This window comes from Barbatula barbatula (assembly GCF_947034865.1).
Source record: "Barbatula barbatula genome assembly, chromosome: 16".
NCBI lineage: Eukaryota > Metazoa > Chordata > Actinopteri > Cypriniformes > Nemacheilidae > Barbatula > Barbatula barbatula.
In genome coordinates this window covers 21719673-21737260 of record NC_136779.1, presented here as the reverse complement: position 1 = coordinate 21737260, position 17588 = coordinate 21719673, and the positions used below count along the sequence as shown (strand labels likewise).

Sequence of the window (17588 nt, the reverse complement as noted above, 5' to 3'; positions counted from 1 at the left end):
TACCTGATCTGGTATTTTTTTCAAAGCATTGTGCATTTTTATAAGGTTGATTTGACACTTTTACCTTGAAAATAAATATATATTACTGTGACATAGAAAATGTGAGGGGGCGTGACGTCAGCGCCGCCATGTCGGACATGATAGCGTCACTTCCGCCCTCCGCTGTGTGGCGCGAGTCGCGAGAGGATGAACAATTGACGACAACACAAACACAGAAAGTGGTGAATGTACACGTGCTCTGTGATGTGAGATCGATAACAGCAAACACATTTGTGCAAAAGTGAAAGTTTAACGTGTTGGTGAACCGGAAGTGCGTGCGTTTATTTGAGAGGAATCATGCCACGGAGGAAGGTGAGAAGAGGCTAGCGGCTAGCTCATCACTAGCTTCCTTTTTACACACAAAAGCATTTTGGGTTTTGCCAGAAAGATTTTATAAGCGCAAATGGTAAATGCAGCTTCATTTTGCGGGTTGTTAATGAATATCGTTGCTGTGTTAAAGAATGGCCCTGTTTTGTACACAAGGGTAGCACGTTAGCATGTTGACTTCAGATGAGGCGCTTTAGTGTAAACAAGCGCGAGACTGTGTGATGGTTCATAATAGTAACTTGTTTATTCCATTGAGTTTTTGTTTTAATTAATTTAATTTAAGTCGTTTATTGTGAAAATGCACATGGAAGCAGGCTCTGGTTCATTCATAAAAACACATGAGGTTAGCTCAGGCGTTGTTTAGAAGTTCTGCAAAACAAAGCAGTAAAAGTTGCATCGGTTTCTTTAATATCTGTAAAGTGCTGACTGTTATGTTATTGTGGGACTGATCTGCGTGTGGTGAAATAACTGCCTAATACACGGTTTGCAGAGAACGGCAGGCAGTAGCTCAGATGGGACCGCTGATTCTGATGACTCTGGAGATCATGAGAAGACCGACAGCGAAGCCAACCAGCGTAATAACACCCGTCTGACCCGAGCATCACTGCGTCTGAGTCAAAGCTCACAAGGTATCCACACGATGAGTGTGTCTGGTCTTTCTCTAAAGCTTAGATTGCTTGCGTGGCTAGAAATCACAAGATAGCACCATTATTCACTTGACCACTATTTTGTGCCGTCTGAGAAGATTCCTGCGACCCTTGATCGAAATCTGTAGTCTTTGTGAAAGAAAAATGCAGTGGTGTGCAATTGTGATGGACTCGCTAGCATGCGCCTGGTTTAGGAAATGTCATCTCTTCGATCCCTTAAATGAATAGCACTTCTTTTTTCAACATTTCACGAATGGTGAATGTTTATTTTTCCTCTAGATGCCCCGGCAGATGTGAAGCAAGCGGCGGAGAGGGACGAGTCTCCCCCCAGGACGCCCACGGGAAACGCACCCTCATCCGAGTCGGACATTGACATTTCCAGCCCCAACGCCTCACACGACGAGAGCGTGACTAAAGACCACAAGGACTCTGGCAGCGATCCCTCTCATCGGCCCAAACGCCGGCGCTTCCATGAGAGCTACAACTTCAATATGAAGTGCCCCACACCTGGGTGCAATTCTCTGGGTAATCATTCTTCACATTAATTTCCTTTATTTAACGATTCAGTGTTAATGGTTTAGAAGGGCTTATCAAAACTATGAAAAATATTGAATGTTTGATTCAGGATTAAAACAAAGTTTTTCTGAATGTCGGTTTTATTGTACAGGACATTTAACTGGGAAACACGAGCGACATTTCTCCATTTCTGGTTGTCCTCTGTACCATAACCTCTCAGCAGACGAATGCAAGGTATGTTTGGCTTATTTGTTCCCACTGTTTATCTTCAAACTTTGTATATTATCATGTTATGAGCTTTCCTGTAGCTCGGTGGGAAGAGCATGGCGTTAACAACATGGGCTTTGCACATACTTAGAAACAAATGTATAGGATAATGCAATGTACGCTCACTGGCCACTTTATTAGGTACACCTTACTAGTACTGGGGTGGACCCCCTTTTGCCTTAAACCTTCGTGGCATAGATTCAACAAGGTACTTGAAACATTCCTCAGAGATTTTGGTCCACTTTGGCTGCACATCCATGGATGTGACTCTTCCATTCCACCACATCCCAAAGGTTCTCTATTGGGTTGAGATCATTTGAGAACAGTGAACTTATTGTCATGTTCAAGAAACCAGTCTGAGATGATTCGCGCTTTATGACATGGTGCGTTATCATGCTGGAAGTAGCCCCTCAGAAGATGGGTACACTGTGGTCATAAAGGGATGGACATGGTCAGCAACAATACTCAGGTAGGCTGTGGCATTGACACGATGCTCAATTGGTACTAATGGGCCCAAAGTGTGCCAAGAAAACATCTCCCACACCATTACACCACCACCAGCCTGAACGGTTGATACAAGGCAGGATGGATCCATGCTTTCATGTTGTTGACGCCAAATTCCGACCCTACCATCTGAATGTCGCAGCAGAAATCGAGACTCCTCAGACCAGGCAACGTTTTTCCAATCTTCTATTGTCCAATTTTGGTGAGCCTGTGCGATTTGTAGCCTCAGTTTCCTGTTCTTAGCTGTCAGGAGTGGCACCCGGTGTGGTCTTCTGCTGCTGTAGCCCATCCGCCTCAAAGTCACTTAAATCACCTTTCTTCCCCATTCAGATTGTCTTGACCATGTCTACATGCCTAAATGCAATGAGTTGCTGCAATGTGATTTGCGTTAACGACCAGTTGGACAGGTGTACCTTAAAAAAGTGGCCAGTGAGTGTAAGTCGAAAGCATCTGCCAAATGTGTAAATGTGGTAGATATTTGGAAATTGTATTTGGGATATAAGTAGCTTACAGTGGGTAAGTTAGCTCTACATTGTGGTATCGGTTTTGCGTTGTTGTGTGCAGTCTCTTCTGTGTTCTTTAGTGTTGTGGTGTTTGTCTTTGAGCAGGTAAAAGCCATCGAGCGTGAGAAACAAGAGGAAGAACGCAGTCAGGGCCAGAATGAGGAGAACAGACATGCTACTCGACATCAGGTGCCCTCCCCTTAACACTCTTCGATGTGTCTTTACGCATGCTTTCTACAGAAAAGACTGCTGTGTGGAATCGTCTAATGTCAATTTTTTTTAAAGAATAATAAGACCGCATGTGATTGTTTGCTATAATTCTGTGCTTCTGTAGGACTTTCTGTCACATCATAGTTTATCTTTTATTAAAGGGAACCGTAGTGTTTATTTGAAATGTTTTCCACAGGCTCCAACTCCAAGACAGGTTCGATACAAGGAGAAAGTTATGGAGATCAGGAAAAGAAGGGATTCTGGCCTGACAAAAGAGCAAAAAGAAAAGTATATGGTAATGCTGTTATTTTTTTTTGTGTCTTTATGTAAACTCAGCAGCATTCCACCAAATTATGATATCTACACTTCTACACCCTGAAATCCAACACAGTGCGAGTTGTCTGTCCTTGTGTTAATGCCCTTTTTGGGGTTCAGTCTGTTGACATTGCAGGTATTGTTTGTTCTATCAGGAGCACCGTCAGACACATGGGAACAGTCGCGAGCCGCTGCTGGAGAACATCACCAGCGAATATGACCTGGAGCTCTTCAGAAAGGCACAGGCCCGTGCATCAGAGGATCTGGTACGATCTTGTAACCCAACAGAGCATTTGCATAATTGAAGATAAGATGACCAAAATGTCAATTAGAAATAAAATGACGCGATATCAAACAATTAATTAATTACTTAGAAGCGTGTGTATTGTGTTAATTAGATTTTTGTTTGTTTGTAGGAGAAGCTTTGTTTACAGGGTCAGATCACAGAGGGCAATAACATGATCAAAACCATTCTGTTTGGTCGTTATGAGCTGGACACCTGGTATCATTCGCCGTACCCTGAAGAGTACGCCCGACTGGGGCGTCTGTACGTCTGCGAGTTCTGCCTCAAGTACATGAAGAGTCAGACCATCCTGCGTAGACACATGGTATGGAATCAGTCTCTATGGCAGACTTGTGCCGGTGTTCAATAATATGGTTATTCAGGGTAATTCATTTGCACAATACCGTGAATAATTCTAGATAACATATGATCAGAATTGTTGAAATTTCTCTGATATTAGTGTTGCTTACTTTCCATCAAAAGGTAGATATTGACACATTAGTATTATTTTAGGATTAGTGTTAGCTATATGGTGCTAGCTATATATAAACATGTTTCTGTTGACGACAGTCAATATATCTGACTGCTGAGTGTAATACAATACAGCGTTCCATAATAAAAGTCCTAACAATTACCATGATGTGAAAAATCCATACGTTCTCATGCCTCTACGCTACGGCCACGCATGAATGTCAGAACGTCTTTACTTTTATTCTTGTTCTTTCGGAATGTTTGTCTTTCACCGTGTGGCTGAATCTGGCTAAATGTGTTCAGACGCGTTTGACATTATCATTTGTGTGTGGTGTGTACGCAGGCCAAGTGTGTGTGGAAACATCCTCCTGGCGATGAGGTCTACAGGAAAGGTGCCATCTCTGTGTTCGAGGTCGATGGAAAAAAGAACAAGGTGTGAAATAAATTTGTGTGTGTGCAGTTACTGAAGCATTCGTTGTTTTACAATGAGTTTTTGTCTCTTATAAAATACTTTGGTGTGACAGATCTATTGCCAGAACCTGTGTTTGCTGGCCAAACTATTTTTGGACCATAAGACATTGTACTATGATGTGGAGCCTTTCCTGTTTTATGTCATGACTGAGGCTGATAACACCGGCTGTCACCTGGTGGGATATTTCTCAAAGGTAATGTCATTCTCTTTGCTCGACCTCATTGACTTCATCCAAACACAAGAGCATTTACAGCACTCAAAACCTGACTTAATGAATTCTGATCTGTCTTTAATAAACATCGGATCCAGCTAATAAAAAATATCTCTTGTTTTTCATTTAAAACAGATGTGTTTTGGGTGTCCTAACAAAAAAGTCAATTCCGCTATCCTAAAGTACTTGCGATATAACACTTCTTCATAATGTTTTAAAGGGTTTTGAAGAAACATTTTTTTGAAACTAGTTGTTTTATTGATGAATAAAACACGACTCGTCATGAACATAGCCGATGCTGGCCTAGCGTTTAAAAAGAAAAATGTTACAATCCATCTAAATGATGTTTTTACCTCTCTTGTTTTTTAATACTGTAGGAGAAGAACTCTTTCCTGAATTATAACGTGTCTTGCATCCTGACTATGCCGCAGTACATGAGGCAGGGCTACGGGAAGATGCTGATTGATTTCAGTGAGTATAAAACAGAATAAAATATATCAGCAGTGTCGTGATTCTATATACCATAGGAGGTAAATACAAAACCATTGTAATGCTTTTGTTGCCATGGCTTCAGGTTACCTGCTGTCCAAGGTAGAAGAAAAGGTTGGCTCTCCGGAGCGGCCTCTTTCAGACTTGGGCCTTATCAGTTATCGAAGCTACTGGAAAGAAGTGCTTCTGCGTTATATGTGCAACTTTAAGGGCAAGGAGATCTCAATTAAGGGTAAGAATGTCAGAGCTGACTGTAGCCAGCGTGTCAGGTCGTTCTGTATGCTGAGGGTTTAACGTGTGTCCTGTGTGTGTGTTTAGAGATCAGTCAGGAGACGGCCGTAAACCCGGTGGACATCGTCAGTACTCTGCAGTCCCTTCAGATGCTCAAGTACTGGAAGGGCAAGCATCTGGTCTTAAAGAGACAGGTAGCGGGAAGTTCATCTCTGCTCTTTTTTACTTTGTTGTTGGACTACAACGAGCAACATTTTAAATGAACTGTCAACTTGAGTCATTTTTGCTAATAGCTTTTAACTTGATCAAACTTTGTTTTTTCTTCGGCAAAAGGACCTTATCGACGAATGGAAGGCCAAAGAGACCAAAAGAGGAAACAACAACAAGACTATAGACCCCAGCTGTCTGAAGTGGACCCCTCCCAAAGGAACCTAGTGGACTTGTTTTTTCGTACATTTCATACCACATCAGATCTTTCTATGACATTGACCCTTTCAGAAATGTGTTTTGCAAAGATTTCAGCTATTGGTGTCCTTTTTTTGTCTTTTTTTATGTGCCCTTTGTACCTCTGAAATTTCTCACTTGGTTTTTACAGTGCTATTTATTTTGGTTTTTTTCAGAATGTTTCACTGGCTATGTTGCTGCTTTGCCCCGTGTATGTTGTTTTACATTTTTAAAGCAAAAAATCTTTATCGGTAGAATGTAGTAAAAGAATTGGGGCCTTGCGAAGAGCGTTGATTTTTGTCAGTCTGTTAAATACACTTTTATTCTCTTCAGGGATTTTTTGGTGTTCCCTTGAGTTGAAAGAATTGTAAGCGTGTCTGAATGAGGCAAACACCCGTCGTTGTGATAAATACTTTTTTATTAGATCACTTTTGATAACTGCGGTCATGTAATGGATGGTGTTTCTTTATCAACATTTGAGCCAATAACACTCATTTTATGTAGATTCACAGGGTTTGATGATCACTGTTTCTGCAATACAGCATTGATACTGTGATCTCTTGTCCATCATCAGTAATACTGCAGTTTGTCCCATTCCTCCTGCAGATCTGAGGTGTCAGAAAGAGATGATGTGCTTTCAGGCAGTGCAGCTTGACATACAGACACACGATGCAACAGGACTGTCAATGTCATACCTGACTCTTTGTTCAGACCTGCAGGTTTGTCCATGGTCGTGCTGGTCTCGAGTGTTTTTATCGCTGGACCTGCAGATTGAGACAGTCATGTTTTAGGCAACACTTTTACTTGCTTTCGATGTTTGGGCGTAGTGAATGAGCAGCACATTAAGCAGAAGCCGTGTGCATCTGAAGCCATACCTGCTAAAGATCTCCTGCCCATGAGTCCCACAAACATATCTCCTTTTTGCCCTTTGAGGAAACAGTGTTATTTGGAAGAGACATTAAAACCAGGATGGTCAGACGCTGAACAAAAATCAGTCAAATCTCATCAGACTTATAAAGTTTATTACACTTCACCACACAGGATTGTGCGAGTTACTCACTTCTGCGAGCCATTCTCACAGGCTGGAGGATCCCTAGCACAACAAAAGACAACACAATCCTGTTACATTATATAAATGTATATATGGACATATGTCTAAAAGTATGATCATGATTGTCTTGAAGCTTTCAATAAGCTTTATTGTTTGAAGAGAAAACTAGTAAGAGGAATTATTTCAGTCGCCAAGTCAGATTGATTTGTTTCCCCATATAATCATGCGGCTAACACATATCATGATGGAAAAGACAATTTCTAGTACACAACAACACTTTTATTTTCCAAATAAACCTACATTTTTTATGGAATTACCTTTGTTAATGATACAAATAATTTACTCATGGGGTCTCGGACTTATAGTCAAAATCATACTTGACCAATAATTAATTTGATACACTTATAACTACGATACATATATTAAGGGAAGATGACAGATAAAACCGCATACGTCCTATGATGTAACAACATAACATTTTGGGGAAAGAAACTAACAATGAAGATACATTTCACTTGTTTTAAATATTAAAAATGTAAAACAATATATCATTTCAGCTTCTATTGTACATTTTTGCATTCAAAAACTAAAACACATCTTACGTCAATATCTCTTCTGAAAGAGATTTACTGTTTCGTTTCACATATTGGTTAATATTGCACATATATGTTTCAACAAAACTAGACACTAGTTCTTACCAGAGCGTTTTCCCATTAGTCCATAAAATTGATGAGATTTGGATCTCTTGAGCAGAGCGGCCGCTCGACTGGCGAGTTCTTCCTCCACTGGATCATTCTGAACCATCCAGCAATGGATTTTCATTGCCCATGTAGATCATTTTGATTAATGGAAAAGACAATGTTAGAATTTAAGTCCCAACAGTAATAAGATTAGAAAATGAGGTGTACGTACACAATGAAAAATATACGTGGAGTTTAGTAAAGAATAATGTATACTCACCCCCCAGTCTGAAATCCAGTTTGCCCTGTTTAGAGTAAAAGACAAACTTTGGACGCCGCATACAAGAATTGTGGCCATTAATGCTGATAGTTTACAAATCTCCATATGGAACCAGAATATGTAAACGTACTGTAAATAAGAATAATGAGAGAAATGCGCTCAGTATCGCCTCTCTGGGGAGCAGAAGGGTTTCCTGAACTCTCTGTAGCTCTTTCTGTGTTCTTGCACATAGTAGTGGTGCATTTATAGACATGCGGCTGGCGACCCCTCCCAGCTCTGAGACCCTGATTCTCTCTCATCAGCACCACAGTGAATTCAACACAGTACTTGACTTGAGTGATCGATGGCATTCAATTGTCACGCTTTCCGGTGATTTGGATTAATTGAGCACACACGTCAACATGTCAATGAAAATCCAAATGAACCTTTTTTAAATTTTTCATATTATTTAAAGGAAAACTCTTTCATGATTGGCCAATGACAGAAGCTCTTGACTTAAAGCACAGATTCTGAATTATTAGAATTATTAGAAAGCCATGGCGGGTTAAACAAACAGAGCACTGAAGCATCTCGTAATTTAGTATTCGGCCATATGTTGCTCAGATATTTGACCTGCTGTTTCTATGTAACTGGGAAAGTGGATTTCACTTGGGTTTTTTTTGCATTTACATTTTTTTGTGTACAGAGCTAAACTAAAATGTCTGTGATGTCAGTCTGATGTGATGCTGAGTAAATCGTTTATACGTAAGAAAGTCACCATGCAGACACCCTTCCCTGCCTGTAAGATGAAAGCCCATCGCCTGTCATTGACCTTAATAGAGTCAGATTACTTTTCATTTGACTTTCTTTTTTTTAATTGATACGTGTCAAATATGCTCTTTTAGTCATTGTCAGTGATGTAATTGCAGAGTTTCTCTGTCAGGTTCCCACCCTCATGTCCTGTGTGAGATCACAGAAACCTACAGTCATTCTATGAAAGACTGTGTGGGAACATTGTGACCTTTTCACAACAACGAGAAGACATTATTAACAAAAGGCATGAAGAAACACTACAGTGTACGTAAATGTAATTTATGAACATGTACATTAATATCTCTCTTTCCTGTTACTTCTCTTTAATTCTCCGCCATTAAAATTCATTTAATTACGTGATGTTTTGTTTGCGTTAATTCGACAATTAGATTAGAAGATCAGTTTTTTGTTTCCAAATGAGTAACGTCTCCAGCGCCGCACAAACACCTCAGATCTGGATGACACACCGAATCCATGGCCTTTGATCTCAACACAGGTGCTTAACAAAGCAAGAAACCAATTTTCGATAATTTCACCTGAACGGCACTCATGCGCTTCCAAGCCCACAGAGGTCTAACGTTGAGTGCTGAATCAAAAAGAATCAGATGCTGCTCATTTCCATATGAAAACTGCTTCATTCAACGAGCTCCCACAATGCTGACAGCATATTCAACCATATTATACTCAACTGTTTGGCCATGTTAGGCAAAGATTCAGAAAACACAACAGCTCATACTGTACTTGTTCTGGACATTTGCGTGATGATCTGCGTCATTCTTAAAATGTGAGCAGTTCTGACACGGTAACATAAAAAAGAGAAATTCACCATTTATTCATCCTCATTATAGTCCAAACATGCATGAGTTTCTTTCTTCTGCAGAACACACAAGAAGATATTTTGAAGAATGTTCAAAACAACGCTGAACATTGACTTCCATTGTATGAACAAAAAAAACGACTCTCAAGATATCTTCAAACTGAAATTATACCTTTTCAGACAAGGCATATTTCGCAAAACTGCAATAGAAACACTTTTTGAGGTATTTACATGTCAAGTGGCGTACGAAAAAGATTGATCAGGAACAGTGACGTAGGCCTCATATGAGATTTCTCTTCACCCTTTCTTCACAACAGGAGGCACTATGCACTAAAGTTGGTTTGCAACCTGCCAAAAAAAGAAGTATGGCCGGGACTAATCGTGAGAAGAAACAAATACACTTTAATGGAAACTATCGCTTAAGTTTTGTGCAAATCTGTAATGCAAAGCTGGCTACTGTGTTTCATCCTGTGTTAGGTAAAGACATTTCTTGACAGACGTACACGTACGCACCGAGAAAGAGATCGTGACGGAGAATCCTGTGTGTTCTGTATGTGTGCTGATTGCATCACATCCCCTCCTTCACGTCTTCTTGAGGACTCTGAATTTCCTTTGTGCATCCTCTGAGTGCAGACATTGTCGCTTATAGACCCGACCAGACTTTCCCCGCTTATGCAGCCCTCGTTCAACTCGTCTGGTCATTTTCTGGACCTTTCTCAAATCAACGAGTTGAATCGTCTTTATTGTGAAATCTATTAAATCTGGAGTGTCCGGGTACATGCGGTGCTGTCGGCTCGGAGGGGCAGGACAGCGTGTGCTGGATCTTCTGCCAATCTTCAAAAGCTCAAGTGCAGTTTCAATGTGACACCGAAACCTGTCGTGTGCAATGAAGAAACGTGCCGTGTTTCCCATTCAGCTAGCGTTTCATTCTTCATTCCAATGTCAGTCAGTCCTGCCGTTTGTGAGGATAAAGATGGAAATCTCACTTATCTCCTCTAGTTTCAGTAGAGATCTCAACAATGTGTCAATCTGGCCAGTTTTCTAGATCAGAGGTTCTAAACCGTTTAATATACAGTGTATGTATATATATATAAATAAGCGAACAATACCTGTATATGAAAGATTGATCTCAAGAGATCAGATTATAAATCAGCCTTGCTCCGAGAAATGAAATTTTAAACCATTACCTTTTTGCGTTCAAACCATTATAAAATTGCAGTATTTTGGGCATAATTCCAAAAGGAAAAATGTGCCAGCCCGGATCACGAGAAAGGGGCGTGTTTCATTGATTTAAACACCAGCGAGAGTTTATTTGCAGTTTATAATACAGATGTTGCGCTTAAAGGGGTGGTGCAACGGTGTGTCATGCATTCTGACTTCTTTACAGTGTTGTCTTCCTACGCTTAACATGATGAGTTGGACGTATTACGTAGTATCTTGTGCTCGATACACCCCCCAAGTGTCCGTACAGGTTTAGGAAAGTTTTTTTTGAACATGAAAAATCGTTATGTAACAACTTTGCTTAGTCCCTTATTGGACAATTCCCCAGGAGCAGGCTTGCATCAACCGTGGAGCACGGGAGAAGGAGCATGTGCACAAGTCACTTTCACTTGTGTGCAGGTGAGTGAAACTGGTGTCTTTGTTTTCTTGGCAATGTGTGCGCATGTGCATAAGCATTAGCCGTATCTGTCTTTTTTAAATGTGGTCAAACTAAAGACTCGGTGGATATTGGAAGGGCGCAATACTATTCTGGAAGTACTCGAAATGAACATGAGATATGAAGAAACTAACTGAGATAGGGCCGCTTTAACATCTTTAATAACTGTCAACAGCTTAAACAGCCGTCCAAGTTCAGAAATATTTGAAAACGCACTTAGTTTTCACGCCACTCCCTTCACGCGCACTCTGAACTCGGAAGAGAGAGACTTGCGTTGCAATTATTCGCTAATTACAGTCTGAAAGACAAACACACTTGATCGACCGGTTTCTTAAGATGACGTAGAAGTAATTTATGCTGGTTCCTGAGTGGACGTTTTCCTACTTTGTAGATATTAAGCTTTTGAATAAAAGATATTAACCTACAATGATTGAGCGACTGCTCCGTCAATGTGCAATCGCGATCGAGTTCCAAAGGTTGGGGTTTCGGGGCCCCCCGGTTGAGAACCACTGGATCAACCAATTCTAATCTGTATTTCAATATATGCCGACAGTCGCCTCATATGAGTCATTCTTCTTAAAGGTCAGAAAAGACAAAGACGTAAATAAATCCCAGAGCGGCAAAAGAGCAATGTCTAAGCAATACAAGTTTAGTGATTCGCCAACATTTACAATTACAATTGTCCCGTTTAAACACACAAGGACAGATTGTGCTCGCTTAAATAAGCATTGTTGTGTTTTAAACTCACAAACACCTCTGGATAAACAGCTTGGTTTGGTTTAAAACATTGATGGAGAGACACATGGAACAAACTGTATGTTAACAAGCATTAGTGGAACAAAGAGAAGATGGACGTGTTTCTTAAAGCAGGTTGCAGAATAAAGTCAGAGGAGCCTGAGGCAAGCCCCTCGGCACACCAAACGCCTCTTTTGTTATTTGATTATTTCTATTAAATCATTGTGCTTTAATCCCACACTGACAGATTCACCCTGTCGGTCTGGCCACATGCCAGTTTATGTGTGTGCAAGAACATAGCCAGAGCGATCACATGGTCCAATCATATCAGTTTTACGCCCCATTAGATTAAATTAGTTCATTTCGTTACTTTAAAGTGGGGAACACTTTATAATACTGTTTCATACTTAATAGGTAGTTATGCAGGAACTAATGCAGAACAAATGGTTAGTGCTGCATTAACACTGTAGACATTACTGATAACTAATAAAGAAGAAAGATTAAATAATCAATAGGTAACAGCATACCGATGTTTAAAGCATGAGCAACAATTCGTTACTTATTACTTATTTAATTGTCATTAATAACAACAAATAAAGTTATTACTTAATACTGTTGTGACCTGAGAAATTACTAAAAAGTTATCATGTTTTTCACTTGCTAATACGGTTCCGGATCATAAGTAATAACTTAATACTGTTGTGGTAAGACCTGAGAAATTACAAAAAAGTTACGACGATTTTCACAGAATAATTCAGTAGTAAGAAACAGATTTATACACTTTTTAAAACAATTACTAGAATTTCTTAATAGTTATTAATGAAAACATAACTCTTCAGCTATTGTCCTCAAGACTCATAATAAGAAACAAGGAGAGATATGTCAGATACTGTATGTTTGTGAGGTAAATTGGCTTTAGATGCAGTGATTACGAGGTGTATTTCTTCAGTTTCTTTCTTTAAAATAAATAAAATAGAAAAAAGGATAAAGATTCATTAGATTTATTTCATTGGTATGATTGATATGAAAATGTTAATCTTGATGAGGACAGTATTGAACAATAGTTCAGTGATATGAAATAATGAGGTTCACTGAAAGTAAATTAAATAGGATAAAATTGTATTTTTAATACTAATCAACATTATAAATAACTAGTTTAATTGACATGTTTGGGGTAAATTACTGTAGTATGTAGTGGAATCTGCTGTAGTACACTCTTTGGTGCTTAAAAGGTTCTTCACAGCGATGCCATTGAACAGGGGTCCCCAAACTTGCTTCAGGAGGGCCGGTGTCCTGCAGAGTTTAGCTCCAATCTGCCTCAACATACCTGCCTGCAAGTTTCTGTTGTGAGATCTTGATCAGCTGGTTCAGGTGTGTTTGATTAGGGTTGAAGCTAAACTCTGCAGGATACCGGCCCTCCAGGACCGAACCTCGGGACCCCTGACATAGAAGAACCATTTTTGCTTCCACGTGGAAGCATTCAGTCAAAGGTTCTTTAAAGAACCATCTCTTTCTTACTTTTTTATAATCTGAAGAACCTTTTTTCGAACATTTTGTAGCACCATTTTTTAAAGAGTGTTTACTTTATTATTATTAGTATTTAACGGGAAATTGCAAACATTTCATTCAATATCGGAAAGTTTTTAAGTAAAGATAGACAAGATATTCTATATTATTAAGAGAGAAAGATTATAACCAAACTATATGGAAAAAGTAGAGACTTTTCAGCTAAATTGAAATGGCAAAGAACAACACAAAGCAATTCATGAAAAGCAAAAATCTTACATTTTTTTGAAAAACATAGAACAACTACGCAATTTTGCAATTTATACATGGAATAAAATGCTCAGGAAAACTATTTATCAAAACATCTTTCTCCCAAACATCTTTAGTTCTCAAAATGATGTGTACTTCCTTCTAGGGTGTGTGTGTTTCGTGGATCTAGGTTTGGTTGTTTTAGTTGGTATTGTTCAGAACATTTTATGACCTTTTCTTGGCAACCTTACATCTTCTTGGATTTACTTCTTAGATTCTTCTAAGAATTCTTGGGTTTAAAGGCGGGTTTGTAGTCCTGTTTGACAAGTTCACATAGTCCAAGAACCTTCAAGAAGTCCTGCGATCTCCTGTGAGACTGTGTTGGATCTCCTCCCACTGAGTCATCACCTTTACCCAAGATGAATAATCTGAGTACGTCTTCATTTTTCTGATCTGGTTATTCCGCCGCACCTTGGTAGAAATGAATTCATAAACATTTTTACAGAGAAAAACGAACAATTAGTTTTACGTCCCTTTAGATTGAATGAGTTATGCCCTGCACCTGTTCCCCTCTTGGTTTGATCCCTTACTTAATGCCCCTGTGTTCTCTGTCTTCTGTTGGTTAATTTTGTTTCATGTGGTGAGTTCTTGTTTGTGTTCAGTGTAGTTTAGTCCAGTTATTTGTACCTAATGTCAATGTTTATCTTTAGTCTTGTCTAGTGTAGTTTAGTCCGTGTTCCTGTCACTCCGTCATGTTCTCCCGTCCGGGGTTGAGGCCGCCGGGCTCCCTTCCGGGGACGAGGCCGTCGGGTTCATCTCCAGGGTCGAAGCCGCCGGTATCCTGTTCCCGCCACAGATCCCTGCCGGCACTCCAGTCGGCCATCCAGTTTGGGTCAGCCGGAATCTAGTTCCTGTCCGGTCCAGCAGCGTCGGTACCCATTCTAGGTCCTGCCACAGCGCCGGCCATCCAGTCCATGTCAGCCGGCATCCAGTTTGGGTCAGCCGGAATCCAGTTCCTGTCCGGTCCAGCAGCGCCGGTACCCATTCCAGGTCCTGCCACAGCGCCGGCCATCCAGTCCATGTCAGCCGGCATCCAGTTTGGGTCAGCCGGAATCCAGTTCCTGTCTGGTCCAGGAGTGCCTGTACCCATTCCAGGTCTGGCCACAGCGCCGGCCATCCAGTCCGTCGTGTCGGTCGTTATCCGCTCCTTAAGGAGTGGCTTCTGTCATGGTTCTTTCCCACCTTTTCTTTTGTTAAAGAATGACGGATGGACAGGAACATGGACTAACTACAGTAGACAAGACTAAAGATAACATTTGACATTAACTACTACTAGACTAGACTAGACACAGGACCTCACCCACATGAATCGAAATGAACCAGCACAAGACAGAAGACATAGGGGCATTAAATAAAGGATCAAATTAAGAGGGGAACAGGTGTAGGGCATGAAATAATAATGAGCAATAATGAGGAGACGAGAGAGAATGGAAACAGAGATGAGACCGGAGAGAGTGTATGGCAAGCCATAAGAACAAAAAATGCCTCTCTCCACATTAAACATGAGGTTCTGTCATGATCAGACCACACCAGATCAAGAGAAACCTGACATGTGGCAGAATCATGACAGAAGAGTCTCTGGGCAATTCCGTGAAAATGTCAACCTTACCAACGTTTTTTACTATGGTAACAACACAGATATTAACATTTGGTGGTTGTAAAGCATTTGTTTTATTTTTAGTGCATGCTTTTCATAGTCAGGTAAGAGCCATTTTCAGGATTGTCACATCCATAACGCTACATATTCCTCATAAATGGACACATGGAAATGAAAATAAAGTAACAATTTGATGTTCTATAAAGAGGCATCCTTTCTCCATTCCTTGGGTATAATTGCTATAGGATTTGTGCATTTTATTTCACAGAAATCCTACAAAGTTTGTCGTCTCCCAAAAAGCATCCTTTTTTTTGTCACATCAATAACGCATGTTTATGTCCTTTTTTAAATGCAAAATTAGTTCATAGACTGATATATTTTGATGCTTAGACTCTATCCACAAGGGTTTAGTAAAATATAAACAGATGGTTCAATTGATTCGTAACAAATTAATGACCATTTTTATGTCACTTCCATAACGCTGAAATTGCCCTTCTACTTTTTTCCATATAGTTCGGTCATAATCTTTGTTTACAAGTCACCCTAATCCACATTAAAAATACTATAGTATACACTCTTGAAAAAAGGTTCTTCAGATTATAAAAAAGTAAGAAAGAGATGGTTCTTTAAAGAACCTTTGACTGAATGCTTCCATGTGGAAGCATAAATGGTTCTTCTATGTCAGGGGTCCCGAGGTTCGGTCCTGGAGGGCCGGTGTCCTGCAGAGTTTAGCTTCAACCCTAATCAAACACACCTGAACCAGCTGATCAAGATCTCACTAGGCACAACAGAAACTTGCAGGCAGGTATGTTGAGGCAGATTGGAGCTAAACTCTGCAGGACACCGGCCCTCCTGAAGCAAGTTTGGGGACCCCTGTTCAATGGCATCGCTGTGAAGAACCTTTTAAGCACCAACCAGTGTACTACAGCAGATTCCACTACATACTACAGTAATTATTGTAAATTTACCACAACATATTATAATATTTTTCATTTGCTAGTAATAGTAAACACTCTAGTATACTGCAGTATTTGTATGTGACTAATTGTCAGATTAAACCTGATAAGTGATAAGTAATGACTACATTTATAAATGTGAGTGTGTGCTATCTGTTACATCATTTTTACCAGTTAAACTGCTTTGAGTAAATGACGATAGAGCATTTGAATATGCATAACGCCTCTGCTGAATGGGCGTGCACATTTATTCCTTCACATTCTCATTTTAATTGCTAAATGACAACGAGTGTTTATGCGTCTGCAATTGACTTTTTGGGATGTGAGTGATCAATTTTAAGAGCCTGTCAAAATTCCATAAAGATTAACCATACGACTGTATGAGCTGCAAGTCATTAATATTAAAATTTGCTACAATTATCATTTTTTGGGTGAATTGTCTGTCGCGACCGCTGTGAGACACGGAAAGAGGACCCATCTGCAAAGAACAACACAAAACAATTTATGATTTGGGATTACAAATATTTGAAAATCATAGAAAAATCTGAATTTAGCAATTTATAAATGGTTTCAAATACTCAGGAAAACCACCTCCTATTTATCAAAAAATCTGTACAGTTTTGTTTTTAAATGTTTTCCTCTTTACTTATTTTCTTCTGTTTTAGAATTCTAAAATAATAAACATAATTGAATTTGATAAAAGTTTGAATATAGCAAAATCAAACATACAAAACCACAGACAGCAAGCAATGATTTGAACATTTGAAATTTGACAAGAGGTATAACCCTGTGTGACAACAAGCCCCAGTGTCCTCTCTGTTTTGTTAAATGTAGATAATGATATAAAAATATACATGCCATGTATATACATCATTATATTTCACATGACGACAACAAATACATGCTAAATGAAACCTGCTAACAGATGTTCCTCACTTTTTTGTGGTTTTGTTCTGAGAATGATCTGGACTTCATGCTAGGGTGTGTGTGTTTCGTGGGTAGGTTTGGTTGTTTTGTCCAGGTGGTTTTTCCTGGTAATCTGACATCTTTGATTCAACTCTTGGACATGCTTGTAAACACTTGCTAAGTCCTGTCTGACAAGTTTACATAGTGGTTTTACCAAGGTGAGGCAAATATCTCACAAGAGTGGATGCTTCTACTGAATTGAGTCACACAATTTGACACAGCCCCACCGTTTCAATGACAGCATCATAAACAGAAAGAGAGGTTGATGTTGTCAAACAGCTGATGTTCTCACTGACAGAGAAAATCTTGTTTT

General features: G+C 39.7%; 2 protein-coding genes across 3 annotated transcripts; one reads left to right on the top strand and one right to left on the bottom strand.

The window, feature by feature from the left end:
• Window positions 1–103: 103 nt before the first annotated feature.
• Window positions 104–7530, top strand: kat7b (K(lysine) acetyltransferase 7b). 2 transcript variants are annotated; one of them, XM_079476386.1, is made up of 14 exons: window positions 104–351; window positions 857–995; window positions 1293–1538; window positions 1681–1763; window positions 2909–2992; window positions 3210–3308; window positions 3484–3594; window positions 3745–3936; window positions 4426–4515; window positions 4607–4747; window positions 5143–5236; window positions 5340–5486; window positions 5573–5679; window positions 5819–7530. In XM_079476386.1, the coding sequence occupies exons 1-14, from the start codon at window positions 337–339 to the stop codon at window positions 5918–5920; spliced, it is 1650 nt and encodes a 549-aa protein (XP_079332512.1). In that variant the 5' UTR covers window positions 104–336; the 3' UTR covers window positions 5921–7530. The 2 variants fall into 2 exon arrangements, with proteins under 2 accessions (XP_079332512.1, XP_079332511.1); XM_079476385.1 differs by having other exon boundaries at window positions 155–351; window positions 2906–2992.
• On the bottom strand, window positions 6710–7802 carry LOC306906160 (uncharacterized protein; the record flags this gene model as incomplete). Its single annotated transcript, XM_079477301.1, has 3 exons — window positions 6710–6855; window positions 6990–7022; window positions 7679–7802. The coding sequence occupies 3 exons, from the start codon at window positions 7800–7802 to the stop codon at window positions 6710–6712; spliced, it is 303 nt and encodes a 100-aa protein (XP_079333427.1).
• Window positions 7803–17588: the final 9786 nt, after the last annotated feature.

What these genes read in the sequence shown, in the direction of transcription:
- kat7b (XM_079476385.1), top strand. An exon ending in TCTGAGTCAAAGCTCACAAG is followed by an intron (nt 996 to 1,292) that starts GTATCCACACGA and finishes TTTTTCCTCTAG; the next exon opens with ATGCCCCGGCAGATGTGAAG. An exon ending in CAAGGAGATCTCAATTAAGG is followed by an intron (nt 5,487 to 5,572) that starts GTAAGAATGTCA and finishes GTGTGTGTTTAG; the next exon opens with AGATCAGTCAGGAGACGGCC.